This window comes from Nyctereutes procyonoides, unplaced genomic scaffold (genome assembly GCF_905146905.1).
Source record: "Nyctereutes procyonoides isolate TBG_1078 unplaced genomic scaffold, NYPRO_anot_genome, whole genome shotgun sequence".
NCBI classification, from domain to species: domain Eukaryota; kingdom Metazoa; phylum Chordata; class Mammalia; order Carnivora; family Canidae; genus Nyctereutes; species Nyctereutes procyonoides.
In genome coordinates, this window is record NW_026575122.1 from 9,744,435 (window position 1) to 9,758,758 (window position 14,324).

The window sequence follows — 14,324 nt, forward strand, 5'->3', positions numbered from 1 at the left end:
ATATTTTAAAATGTTCTGCTTTCATATGTAAAACACCTATAAATACAAGCCCATAAACCTATGCATTCTTACAAGTTATGGCAGCCATTGATTAGATCACTAATATCTGCCATCCACCAGTCACTATTTGAGACATATTTCTTCCTATCGGTTTAGGTCAGAAAAGAGGAAGACTTTCTGGGTTTGAAAGAGATACTTTTAAAATATGATCGTTCAGGAAATTCCAAGAAGAAACTCTACCACTGAAGTTTTTTAAATCCTTCTTATTAACGACAGAACAAGCTATGTTTATTTAATGTGGTAGAGCTTTCCAAGACAATGCACCAAAAATCAAGGCAGATCGGCTTAAATCTGTATTGGGATAAAATTTTCAAATTATTCTTTCCCTTCTATTGGATCAATAGTAAGACTGTAATAAAATAGAATACATTAGAATCAAAGATTCTTAAAAATCTGGCAAACTGAAATTACCTTGGATATCACCATCTAGTCTAACCACCTATCTATCCAATGTTCAAACTTTCTATAAAATATATCTGTCAAATAATACCCCTCATGCCAAGCGCCTCCAGTTACACGGGACTCCACTAACTCCCTTCCCAGGCAATTATATTTAGGCAGAACTCTTACCAGAAAGTTCTTCCTGAGAGCTAAAAATATACCACCCATAGCTTCTACTCATTAGTCCTGGTTTTCACTATTGGTGCCAAGCAGCAAAGTCTACTTTCTCATCTATGTCATAGTTTTCAATCATATCAAAACAACTTCCCAATATCTCAGTTTTTTTCAATCTCCCTAATATGACATGATTTTAATGATGTCAATCGTTTTTATTTCTCTCCCCTGAAAATACTATCACAATGCAGACAGAAATCTCTGTAAGTCTTGCTTTAAATATCATTCTATTAAGAAAATACACTTAACATAAAATTGGCAAAATAAAAAAATACTAGTTTCTTGGGGTGCCTGGGTGGCTCAGTGGTTGAGTGTCTACCTTCAGCTCAGGGCGTGATCTCTTGAGGGCCTGGGATGGAGTCCTGATCGGAGCCTGCTTCTCCCTCTGCCTGTGTCTCTGTCTCTCTCTCTCTCTATGCCTCTCATGAATAAACAAATCTTTCAAAAAGAACAATCCTGGTTTCTTTAAGTAGCTATACTCATTTGTATCATACATATTATATACATATAATACATGTATACATACTATACATATACATATTTTATAAATGATTAATGTATTACTTAAATTTTTTTCCCAAATGTTCTCTACCATACCAAGTTTTCCCATCCTATACTTGCACAGATGTTTTCTGGACAAAAGCCCAATTTATATTTCCATCTATCTTTTTTATATTTAACCCATTACTCCAACCCTTCAAGATCATAGTAGATCCTAGTTGTAGCTCAGATCCTCATTCTATGTCCCCAAATCACATGATCCCCAGTTTGGGTGTTTCCTCTGTACATTCTTATTTTAGTCATTGGTAAAATGTTAAACATGATAAGGCGAAAATTTTGCCAGGAAACCAACTAAGCTAGAGATGTTCCACTAATTACCCAGGTGTTAACTCATCTCGTTGCCCCTATTTTGAGACCATATTTCTGAATATGGCCCACAGGGACTATTTATTTTCAAGGACCTAACAAAAATCAAGTACCTCAGCAAAAGCCAAATATCTTTAGGTTTTTATTCACTCATTAAACAAATTTTTATTGTATGGATACTTCCTTTCAGGCACTCAATTGATCTCTGGTGATTGAGTCAATAAGACACTGCTCCCAAGGAGCTTACAATCTAGTGGTGGGGAAAGCAGACAGTTACAATTGATGATTGCTATACAGTATTATGAACGTGATAGGCAATCAGGGAACTATGAAGGCATAGAGTGCAATTATATAAGTCAAATGATCAGATTAGGAAAGTTTTCCCAAAGGAGACAGCAATGTTTGAGTGTGAAGTCATTATGGGACAGTCAGATTAAAATTTGGTTATATGGGTGTGGTGCTCCTCAGAGAGGTCTGGGCCAGACATACAGACTTAGGGGTGTTAAAAAGAAAATCACTGCCCAAAATGGTGTCACTTAAGCCAAGTCACCAAAACAGACCTAATGCCTAACCCAACTGCATTTCCACCTAACTTAAAGACATAGTCTTAATTGGTTAGTCAGGAATTTTCTGATCAGCATCAATGAGGAATCTGTCACATGTGCCCTCTCCATCCTCCAAAAGATGAGGTAATCTACCTAATAAAATCTCCTGCCCTTCTCCTTAAGGGAAGGTAGACTTGCCTGAAGCAATCCTTTCTTTTGCTGATAGCTTATTGCCACACTCTCCTTCCTATAAAAACCTTCCACTTGTAGAACTCCTCAGAGCAATCTCTTTACTTGCTGCCTGATTCATCAACTGCTTATAAAGCCAATTAGATCTGGAAATTTACTCAGTTGAATTTTGCTTTCTAAGAAGAGTCAACAGTGAAAGATGCTATTTATAGCCACGGGTTTGGGCAAAACCACTGAGGCAGGAGTTAACTAAAGAAAAAAGGAAAGCATTGGCATTTCAGAGAAAGGCAATGTGAAAGGTCAAGTGTGTACAAAACCTGACTCACGTGTTGGGTTGGGAGGGGGGGCTGGGATAGAAAGATACTGCTGGAGGGGTCAGAGGGCCAGCTCAGCAAGAGCTTTGTGTGTGGAGCCAAGAAATGAGCCAGAGGCCAGTTCAGCAAGAGTCTTGTCTGTGGAGCCACAGAAAGCTAGGGAGGCCCTTCAAGAGGTCTAAGCATGGGAACTACCTGCCTAGACTGAAGATTTAGAAAACATACTCTAGGGGCAATGTCCAACATGATTGATGCAGGAAGACAAGAAAGAAGCAGGATGACTAATAAACTGTTCACCAAAATGTGTGGAGAGGAGTAATTAAAGCAGGGCCCACAGGGGAGTGAAAATGAAGGACATATTCCAGAGATGAGAAAGACTCTGAACCGCAAAGTCTTGGACCCTAATGAATTTTAGATGCTACTGTAGAAAGAGAAGGTCTAAAGAGGTAGCGGTACCATTTGCTGGAGAAGGGAACACTGCATCAGGAGAGGTGGAGAGGATTTCTGAATTCAGGTTTTATCATTTTACATTGAGTTTGAGATCAAAATAGGGTAGCCAGCCCGAAACACTGGATGAATGGATATGCCATTCTTCAAAGAACCTTGGGATGGACATAGAGACTTAACAGTGAATAGATGGTAGTTACAGCATAGGTTTGGACAGAATCACTCAGGCAGACTGTATAGTCAGAGGAGAGACCAACAGATGAAGGCTTAAGTGAAATTCAAGCTGCATGATAAAACATTGTATCCAAGGACCTAATCAAAAACATTTTCTCATTTACAGTTTATTTCTTATATTTTAATAGATTATTAAATTTCTGAAGTTTTTCAAAGGAAATTTATCAGATTGCTTGTCAACGTGGTACCACTGTTTCACTTACACATCAGAAAACAATAGCATAAATTTACGTGATAGCATCTCAAAACAATGTGAGTTAAAGAAAAAGTAGGAAAAGAGCCAGGAAAAGTTTATGATACAATTCAAGCTCGGTCTCAAGATTAAACCCCAGAATGTTAAGGACCCCAAGCCTTTTATTTCTTCTACACTTTAAAACATTTTTCTTCTTATTTATAGTCTTGGTTGGGGGAGAGGATATTGTTACAACAGAAGGGGAAACGTTTGCTATACTCACACATTAACTGCATACGTGTATACAACCCCACGGTTTCATCAACTCTATTAAAAAAAAAAGTCTAAATAAATTTTAAAAATCACTGAGCAAGAGATCACTATATTAAAGGGCATTATGGTGGTATCTCCCTAACTTTCAAAATCTCAAATATTCCTCTTAGTCAAAATGTTTTATACTTTATCGATTTATATAAGATAAGCTAACTGGATCATGCTCTAATACACAAATGATTTGCATGTTCTTTTACAGCACATTATTATAGCTAAGATTCTTAATCTGGATGTTCAACACAATTTAATATAATGTATCCAAACAGAAAATTCTAGTCTTCTGAAGTTCATCATCAGTGATAATAAATCAAAATTCTTAATAAAATGCTCAAACAAAAAAATGTATAGATCTCATTCTCTGGGGATCCCTGGGTGGCTCAGCAGTTTAGCACCTGCCTTTGGCTCAGGGCATGATCCTGGAATCCCAGGATCGAGTCCCACATCGGGTTCCCTGCGGGGAGCCTGCTTCTCTCTCTCTCTGCCTGTGTCTCTGCCTCTCTCTCTCTCTCTCTCTCTCTCTCTCTCTCTGGGTCTCTCATGAATAATAAATAAAATCTTAAAAAAAAAAAAAAGATCTTATTCTCCAAGGCACATCTACTTTTTAATACCTCAGATTTTTGGCAGCATCACCATGGCAACTGTTGATAAAGTTTTATCTTTTAGTCTCATAATTATAATAAAATAAAATAAAATTATAATTTTAAATTTCATGGTAGAAATTTTCAAAGATAAAGTGTCAATTAATTATACAGCATGCCTAAAATACTGTGATACGGGCTTACCAAGTGTATATTGGATCTTCTATTTGATGATTTCCATATTCACCAAAAGAGAACCTAAATGTTTCACTCTTAAACTACTAGATACAACTTTAAAAATTTGTCTTTAGTAACTATAGACACTGTAAGGATATAGCCAGTTTATATGTAAGACAATTTAATAGTGTAATTCTGAAAAGGGACAGAATGTCCTCTAAAGGACTCTTGTAAGATAGTCTGTAGTTAAGGGCTCCCGGATGGCTCAGTCAATCAAGCATCCGACTCTTGGTTTTGGTTCAGGTGGTGCTCTTACAGGTTGTGAGATCGAGCCCATGTTGGGCTCCAAGTTCAGTGGGGTAGTCTGCTTGAAGACTCTCTTCCTCTGCCCCTACCCTTCTCTAAAATAAATAAAATAAATCTTAAGGGACACCTGGATAGCTCAGTGGTTGAGCATCTGTCTTTGGCTCAATCCCAGGGTCCTGAGATTGAGTCCGGCATCAGGCTCCTCCACAGGGAGCCTGCTTCTCCCTCTACCTATGTCTCTGCCTCTCTTTCTGTGTCTCTCATCAAGCAATAAATAAAATCTGTAAAAAAATAAATAAATAAAATGAATCTTAAAAAAAGATAATGTGGTAATCCTAAGGCTTGCTGTCACCATTGTCAGAACTCTTTGATGACATTTGATAGGGGAGGGGAGGTGGGCAGGAAGCAGAGGAAAAAGGCCCTATCAACTTTCACATATAAAGAAACCTGACTGGCTGAAGTTGGCCTGACTCTACACATAGAATCACCATGACTGTAAGACACATGCAACAGTTTATATCAATATGCCAACATTCATCAAGTAAAAAGTTAATATAAAAATATCTAAAACATGAGTATATGTCCTCTTGCTTGGGAGGAGTAAGGCCTGACAATGTCCAGTTCCCTAAAACGCTTATCTCCTGGTTGTGATGCAAAAACTCTGAGCACTCAAGAGTAGTGAAAGCTGCAGATGGTGATTATTCCTGAACCTGCCCCATCAGATACTTCATACCCAATTGGGAGGTGGCCGAGGAGGGACACATCAGTATATCAGGGCCATTCTGTTACACACCCAGAAATCTGGCCCTGATATCAGACTCTGCAGCGCTGAAACAAGCAGGACTAATAAACTTGAAAACCAGGAGATACTTCTAAATTGGGAGCTTTACTTAATGCTAGACTATATATGCATCATGACTCTGTCTCCAGACTTCTAATCTCACATATTCATAAAAATATCTGTTCCAAAATACCAATTCTTATATCCTTTCTTAACAAAATAAACTTCCCAGAATGTGCCTTACTATCTCTTACAGAATACGATAGTCTACCTTTCGGTAATACTGATGCTGAAGCGTTACCCGTGACCAATACAGCATTTAAAAAATCTTAATTAAAAGATGACCCATGACAGCAAATGAATTCTTATTTCAGATCACTGTATAGGTTACCTCATTACCCAAAAACACATATTTGTGAAAGTTATTTACTGACATATTCTTCAATTGCCCTAACCATTAGGTACTATTAAAAATATGCTGTTATTTGCCAGTAATATTAACCACTCCTATTGAAAAAAAAAAAAAAAAAGAAAGAAAGAAAGAAAGTCCAAACCACAAAAGGAGTGGGCAATTTGGATTTAAATTTTGTTTTACAAGTAACTTCAAGTTTAGTGACACAGTTCTTGAAAAATATCCTAACTTTCCAATCTAGGTCCTTTGCAGAAAAATATTGAAATAAAAAAACTGACCTATCACGTGAATTTTCTTCTTCCATGCATCAATATGAACTAAATACATCTTAAAATCATACTTCAGCTAACTAATTTTAAAACTGATATTCATTCTTAGGAATTTTTTTTTAAAAAGCCATCTTTTTGAACTGGTATTTGCTCAAAACATGGAATTTTAGTATCTGATTACAGTTGCACATGTAGGGTAAAAAATAGTCATTTTTTTATAATTTTATAGAAAATGCATAGAAATGTATAAAATGTAACTTTATAGAAATGTATAATGTATAGGAATTTTAGTATCTGATTACAGTTGCACATGTAGGGTAAAAAATAAAGTCATTTTTTTATAAACTTATATAAAAAGTATAGAAATGTATAAAATGTAATTTTATAGAAATGTATAATGTACAGGAATTTTAGTATCTGATTACAGTTGCACATGTAGGGTAAAAAATAGTTATTTTTTTATAATTTTATAGAAAATGTATAAATGTAAATGTATATAGAAAATGTATAAATGTATAAATATTCCTCCAGAGGACGAACAAAACTTTATAAAACTTTACCTTAAACACTAGGAATTAGCTATCACATTCTAAAACCTCTCTCGTGAAACCAACGGGTACCTATTCTGACAAGAAAAGTTCTGCTGATATGTGTCTCAATAGACCACCTTACTTCGATAACGCAATAACATTTCTCCATATAATAATATAAGACATGAAGAACGTACGATGGGCATAGATACTGCTTCTTTTTCCCCTTTCCTTTCTTGGAAGACTTCTCTTTAGAATACGCTTCTTCAACCCACAAGGAAATCAAAATAAAAAAGGCTATCGCCAATAAAAACTTCATCTTGGAAGTTAAATCTCAGGAGATCAATCTACAAGAAAGAACAAGAAAATGTTTACAAAAAGCAGTAATAATACGACTCTAAGGAGTATGACCATTACTACCCAATGGACGAGTGCATTTGTACATGAGGTTTTCATCGCTCAAACCTATGCGGTTAGCCTTCAATATATATTTGTGATGTTTAGTGGTAAGGATTAAATAATGGACTAACGGCCCACAGAAAATACAATCCCAAGGAGGTATATGCAACATTTCTGATTTTATAGTTACAGAAAATCGTAAATTGACATTGAGTTGCACAGTATATCAATGTAGGTTTAGAAAGCTACCTGGAAGGATGTCTAACACGGTGCTTAAAATGGTCATCGTCCTCTTGTACGTTTAGTTTCTCATTTCTTCTAAAAATTTCTATATTTTTAAATTCTGCATGTATATTTTTAAAAAAAAAACAATAAAGCTGTTCTAATGGGAAAGACAATTCTAACTATTAAAGTACTGACAGAGATAAAAGAAAAAAATTAGTTTCAAAAGTTTCACACTTTAAATTCATTCTTCTTAATCATACACATTAAATTTGCAAGTTACCTTTTACCCCAAAAGGGTGCACATTGATTTAAGGTTGCCTTTCCCACTTTCATGTTACTAATATTTACTGAAAATGATTTTCGACATCACAAAATTCTAGGTAATATAACATGAAAAAAAAAAAAAACACCCAGCAAGTATGGTCAGACTCTTCCAAATAATCTTCTTAGTCCTATTTTAATAACATTTTCTATGCTCAAACGAGAATTATATTCTTGCCGGTCAGACGCCTCCAAAAAAAAAAAAAAAAAAAAAAAAAAGAGGGAGAACTTGAAGCGCGCGGTGAAGCCGGAATGTCTAAGCCTCTTGCAGTCCTTCATTTCCAGGCCATGAACCGTCTCTCCAGCACCGCCTTCCGCAGACGGAGGGGCCTCCCGGTGCCTCCCGTTCACTTGACGCCCGTCTCGCCCTTGAGTCTTGCTTCTCCTCCGTCTCCGGCGTATCCCGCACCCCCTTTCTCCCCGGAATTCTCGTTTTCTACCATTTCTCCTGCACCCGAAGGGCTCGGTGCCGGCCCCCGCGCACCACAGCGGCGGCTCCGCGGCCGACTTCCCGGGGGCCCCGCGCCCCGGGCTCCCGCCCGCCCGGCCGCAGCTCTGCCCGCCCCGCCGCCCCCCGGGACCACCGCCCGCCCCGGCCCGGCCCCGGCCCCGCCGCCCGCGCTCCGCGGCGCCTCCCACCTCCGCGGGCCGCCGGCCCAAGCCGCTTCGCAGACCGCTCGGCGCCGGGGGCCGCCCCGCAAAGCCTGCGCCCCCCGCGCCCCGCATCCCTGCGCGCCCAGCACCCTCCATCCCCGCATCCCTGCGCGCCCAGCACCCTCCATCCCCGCATCCCTGCGCGCCCCGCATCCCGCGCCTCCAGCGCCCCGCATCCCTGCACCCCCCGTCTGCGCCCCGCATCCCCGGGGCCCCCATCCCCACACCCCCCCGTCCCCATCCCCGCGCCCCCCGTCCGCACCCCCGCACCCCCCGTCCCCATCCCCGCGCCCCCCGTCCGCACCCCCGCACCCCCCGTCCCCATCCCCGCGCCCCCCGTCCGCACCCCCGCGCCCCTCTCCCCGCGCCGGCTCCGCGCGCCTCCACGGGCCCGCGCTGGACCGGGACTTGCCGCAGAGCCCGGCTCGGCCGCCCCCGCCGCCCCCGCCCCGCCGAGCGGAGCCCCCGCCGCTTACCCGAGGCGTCCCCGCCCGCGGCGCCCGGCGAGGACGCGGCGGCGGCTCCCGGGGGTGCGGCGGGCGCAGCGCGGGGGCAGCCGCGTCCCCGCCGCCCGCGCCCCCGCCGAGCCCGCCTGACGCGCCTGCTCGGGCCGCGGAGCCTGCGCCGTGACGCGCCGCCGCCGCCGCCGCCGGGGCCGCTGCCGCCGCGCTCGGGAGCGGGGGGCGGGGAGGGGGAGGGGCAGGGGGCAGGGGGGCGGGGGCGGGGGCGGCCGGGGAGGGACCCCGCGGCGCAGCGGTGCAGCCGCGCAGGGGAGCCGCGAGAACAGCAGATGCCCTCGGCCCCCGGCGGGTGCTCCCCGGACCCCTGCACCCGACGTGGCCTCCCCTCCGGGTCCCTGCAGCAGCGCCCGAACGCCCGACCTTTCTAAGCGACCTTAGACTGGCCCGGGGCAGCGCAGCCCTAGGGCCCTGCGGGACCGCCTTGACCTCTGCGCCTCCTTTAAACTTGACGCAGGTCGTGGCCGGTTTTGCGGATGCAGAAGGTGAAGCTCAAACATGTTAAGGGATCAACATCCCATTTACCAGACGCAACGTCTGATGGTCACGCTTTTTGAGTCAGGTAAGACCTTGGCCTGGTGGTGGTAAAGCGCTGCCCGGTCACGCTGGTTTTCTAGCAGCCTCGCCTTTGACGATGCACCTTTGGGTGATAGACAAACCTTTCCCTTTACCTCTTGACGCTATAGCTAATTAACTTTTTTTTTGATTGAGAAAGTGTCGTCTAAGGGGCACTGGGTGGCTCAGGCACTAAGCTTCCAACTCCTGATTTTGGCTCAGGTCGTGATCTCACGGTGGTGGGATGGGACCGCTGTGGGGCTTCAGGCTCCGAGGAGTCTGCTGGAGATTCCGCTCCCCCTACTCCTGTGGGCCCTTCTCCAGTAAATAAATCTTGACAAAAAGAGGAAGCATTGCACATTTGGACCTACGCTGTATCCGCTAATAAATACTTCACCCCATATCTTATGATAGGAAAGGAACATTCCCCGTATATGACCATGTTCTATAAGCTTCACAAGGTGTTCTGCTAAGGTTAGCGTTTGGTCATTATTCTATTTAAAAAGCTGCCCTATCTGGAGCCTCCAAATTGGATCAGGATAGGACTTTGGGTTTTACGAGTATATGAAGGAGATCTGCGTTTGATCCTATAAGTTTAAGAAGATAGAGGTTTTGGAGAATGAGCCGTGTAAGGAAGTGGGGAGGAACAGAATCTGCTACCCCAAAATATATCTCTTTGGAATAAGGATAACTTTGAGTTGATTATTTTTAAGAAACAGCAGACATAAGAGAAGGTCTGAAAACTGAGTAGAAGTCACCCTTTTGTAAAAAAAAAAAAACAAAAAAAAACAAAACATATTTATAAGGGAAGCCTCCATTTATAAGAATGTTTCTCTCTCTCTCTCTCTCTCTCTCTCTCTCTCTCTCTCTCCTTCTCCCTCTCCCTCTCCCTCTCCCTCTCTCTCTTTTTCTCTCTACCAGGGAGGGGAGGATGCCTAAATCTAAATCTATAGGAAACCTTATTGATGGAGAAGTCACTGACTTAAATCTGTATAACAGCCATACCCTTAGCTACTGTGTTTTTTCCTGGTAACCTCCCATAACTAGCCTTCCTCCCTGACAACCACCTGCCCACCAACATCTTCTTTGGTCTTTAATAATAGATGGTTTTTAAGATCGTGGCTTGGGCCATTTCAGAGAGTTGCTCAGTTTTCCTGGTTGTCTCCCAAACATACAAGAGGTACACACGTTATTAAACTTCTGTTTGTCTTTCTCCTGTTAATCTGTCTTTTATTGGGGGGTGGGGGGAAAGTTTAGCCAAGAACCTAGAAAGGTAGAGGGAAAATCATTTTTCGTCCTCTAGAGAAGGATAATAGGTTTCATGCAACCAAGGGAGTTCAGAAATCAAAGAAAACCTTAAACTTGGTTTTCTCATAATCAAGGTATCACTAAGAGCTTGGAATAATAGGATATTCAGATTCTTATATTGAAATAGACTTACCTTTTACTTACAAAATCTTAGAAACCCATTTAGAAGAGCTTATGTGTTGCAAATACCTAAAATTGGCTTACCTTCCCTAGTATTGTCTTTTGATTGTGCCACTTACAGATATAATATTGGAGAATTAGTTAATTCATAAGAAAACCATGCCCAACTGTTTAGATAGGTTTAGGTTCGTTTCTGGTTTTTGCCCCAAGTTTAGGAAATATGGTTGGTGACCCAAAATGACCTCTACCAGATTTATAAATCTGTGAAGTTCAGAATTTTGAGTCTATGAAAATGATCAAGTCACCTCTATTTATATAGCTTTCTTTGTATTGCCAAAGGGAAAGCTTCCCGATAATTTCATGAAATAAACTATTTCCCTCATCCTATCAAGAGTTAGTCTACTTTCTCTATTTTTTAAATCTCCATTAACTGTCTTAGTAATTTCATCTAGTTACATGGCTTTCAGTGCCACTGTCGGTGACCCCCAAATTTATTTCTCCAAACTAGACTTCTTTCCAGAACACTAGACTCATAGATCCAATTGCCTTCTCAGTGTCTCAACTTGAACATTTAATAAACATTTTGTACCTAACACATCCAAAATGAAACTAATGTTCTTCTCCCCCAAATTGGTTCCACACTCAGCCTTCTCAATTGATGACAACCACTTTCTTCCAGTTGCTCAGGCCAAAAAGTCTCAAAAATTGGTTTTGATTCCTCTCTTGGTCTCCCTCCCAACATCCAAACTATGAGGAAACTGTTCCTCACTATTTTTGCTGTAACAAATATGGACTGAGTCACCATTATCTCTAAGTTGGATTATTATAATAGCTTCCTGGCTGCTCTCCTTACCTCTACCATTGGCCTCCCTTATCAACTGGTATTCTCAACACAGCAGCCAAAAGTCTTCAAAACATGTCACATGTCAAATGATGTCACTCCTCAGCCCAGAGATTCCTCACTTCACTTGGTTTCTTTTCTTTTCTTTTTTTTTAATTTATTTATGATAGTCACAGAGAGAGAGAGAGAGAGAGAGAGAGAGAGAGAGAGAGAGAGAGAGGCAGAGACACAGGCAGAGGGAGAAGCAGGCTCCATGCTCCGGGAGGCCGACGTGGGATTCAATCCCGGGTCTCCAGGATCGCTCCCTGGGCCAAAGGCAGGCGCCAAACCGCTGCGCCACCCAGGGATCCCTTCACTTGGTTTCTAAACCCAAGTGTTCACAGTACCCTACGAGGTTCCAATTGGTATGCACCCTCTCCAAATACGGCCTTCTTGAACCACTCTTCCTCTTAATTCCTAGACTTCATCCACACTGATCTTGCTGCTTCTTCAACATGCTGGTGCCACACTGGGGCCCACCTTAGGCTGTTGGCTCCAGCTGTTCTCCTTCCTTAAAATGCTCTTCCTCCAACCAGCCATGTCCAACTCCCTGACTTCTCCAGTTGGTTCTGAAACATAACCCTCTCAAGGAGATTTATCTAATATTATTTAAAAATGCAAACTCCCCCCCTAAGGATTTATGATTCCCTTTTACCTGTTTTCCCTTTTCTTTTTCATAGTATTTATTGCCTTTTAATATATCATACAACTTATTGATATGTGTTTCATGTCTTTCCTCACTAAAATATAAGCTCAGTGAGGGCAGAGATTTGTGTCTGATTTTGTCCATTGTTACTGCCTAAGCACCTAGAACAGTGTTGAATGAATGAGTAAATTTTGGACTACTTGCTTAACCTCTTTAAATGCTGTGTTTTCTCATTAGTAAAATGAAAAGAACAGCACATAACTTGTGGAATTGTTCTAAGAACTAAACAGTTTAATTTATGTTAAATAAGTGGTCCAGGGAAGAGAGAGATAAATTTACCTCCCCTCTTTTTATTTTTGTTTTTAATGGAATGATAGATTTTTTTTTTTATTAATGGGATCCTGTTGCACAATTCTTTCTGCTTTTTTGTTCCTTTATTTACATCTACCTGGAATCATATGATGAGGCCTAGCTCAACATATTCAATAGGAACCCTATTTCCTATGTACCCAGATTCATGTGGCCTATAATACTTACCTTATTTGATCATCAAATGTAAATGCTGTCCTAAATATCTTGTGTTAGATTGAGAAGCCAACACCAGAAAAAGAGGTGTTTCCTGCCACATTAGTTTTTCATATGGCATAAGCCCTTAGCACTCTTGCTATTGCCTTTAGGAGTTTTAAAACATTACTCTGGAATATATAAATTAATTCCCTTTTAATTTTTCCTCTCTATGCGTCATGTTGATTTGTTTGTAGTCCAGATTATAAATCATAATAAGATTTTTCATCATAACTTCACTCCAAATGCTATTATAATCATCATATATTTTCAAGAAAAGCATGCCCAGTTGTTTTATTTTTCCCCATTTTATTGAGATATAATTGACATACAACAGAATATAAATTTTAGGTGTACAACATATTGGCTTGATATATGTATATACTACAAAATAATTACTACATCTGTCACCACATATAATTAACAATTTTTTCCTTGTGATGAGAACTTTTAAGATCTACTCTCTTAGCAACTTCCAAACATATAATATAGTACGTTAACTATAGACATCATGTTGTGCTTTAAATCCTCAGAACTTATTTACCTTATAATTGGAAGTTTGTACCTTTTGACCACCTTTCCCAATTCTTCCACCATGTTCAAGTATTTTATTTATTTTTTAATTAATTTATTTTAATTCGGCTCCACACCCAATGTGGGGCCTGAACTCATGACCCTGAGATCAAGAGTCACAGGCTCTACCCAAGGAGTTAGCCAGGCACCCTATGTCCAGCTATTTTAGATGTGTTTTTCCCCAATTCATTTTCTTTAAAGATTGTTCACAAATAGATAATGGGACTATAAATATAAATAAAGAGAAGATTACAACAGAGGATAATTAGACTAATATGTCAGAAGACATATTCATGAATTCAGAAGACAGCAAAATTTATATTAGGAATTGTCAATGAGCAGCCAGTTTTAACGTATTGGAATAATGAAAATGATATTTGATAGCCCAAGATCACTTCCATGTTTCTCCAAGTAGCATATTATCCTTAAAAAGTTCTCCAATCTCCTAATTATTTTTAAACTAACTTTAAATAATAATAGCCACTTTTTATTAATTGCAAGAAATTTCATTGAATTATACTTTAAAAACTTCAAGATACCTTTGCAAGTTATTTTCATGCCTGTATTTTTTCATGAGAAATCAGAAGCTTCAAAAGAGAAATTAACTCATCTAGGATAATAGAGTTGGAAGAGGAGGAAATGAGGTTGTTCCATCTTTAATGTCCTATAGAATATTAAGACTCTGATTCTGGTTGCATATAGTGAGTAAAGCAGCTTGATTTTTAGACATAG

At 40.8% G+C, this 14,324-nt stretch overlaps 2 protein-coding genes across 3 annotated transcripts in view; one reads left to right on the forward strand and one right to left on the reverse strand.

Moving 5' to 3' along the window:
- GLRB (glycine receptor beta) overlaps positions 1 to 9,003 on the reverse strand; it is a 94,124-nt gene extending 85,121 nt beyond the window's left edge. Inside the window, exons 1-2 of the mRNA XM_055336632.1 lie at positions 8,905 to 9,003; positions 7,027 to 7,176 (exon numbers count right to left, since the gene is read on the reverse strand). Coding sequence (XP_055192607.1) covers positions 7,027 to 7,148 — 122 coding nt within the window. The 5' untranslated portion in view covers positions 7,149 to 7,176; positions 8,905 to 9,003. The remainder of the gene's footprint in view (positions 1 to 7,026; positions 7,177 to 8,904) is intronic.
- Positions 9,004 to 9,184: 181 nt separating this feature from the next.
- Positions 9,185 to 14,324, forward strand: part of PDGFC (platelet derived growth factor C) — a 280,573-nt gene continuing 275,433 nt past the window's right edge. The window contains exon 1 of one of the 2 annotated variants that reach the window (XM_055336410.1): positions 9,185 to 9,508. The gene's annotated coding sequence lies outside the window, so the exon portion shown is untranslated. The remainder of the gene's footprint in view (positions 9,509 to 14,324) is intronic. The other variant, XM_055336415.1, reaches the window with a different exon arrangement.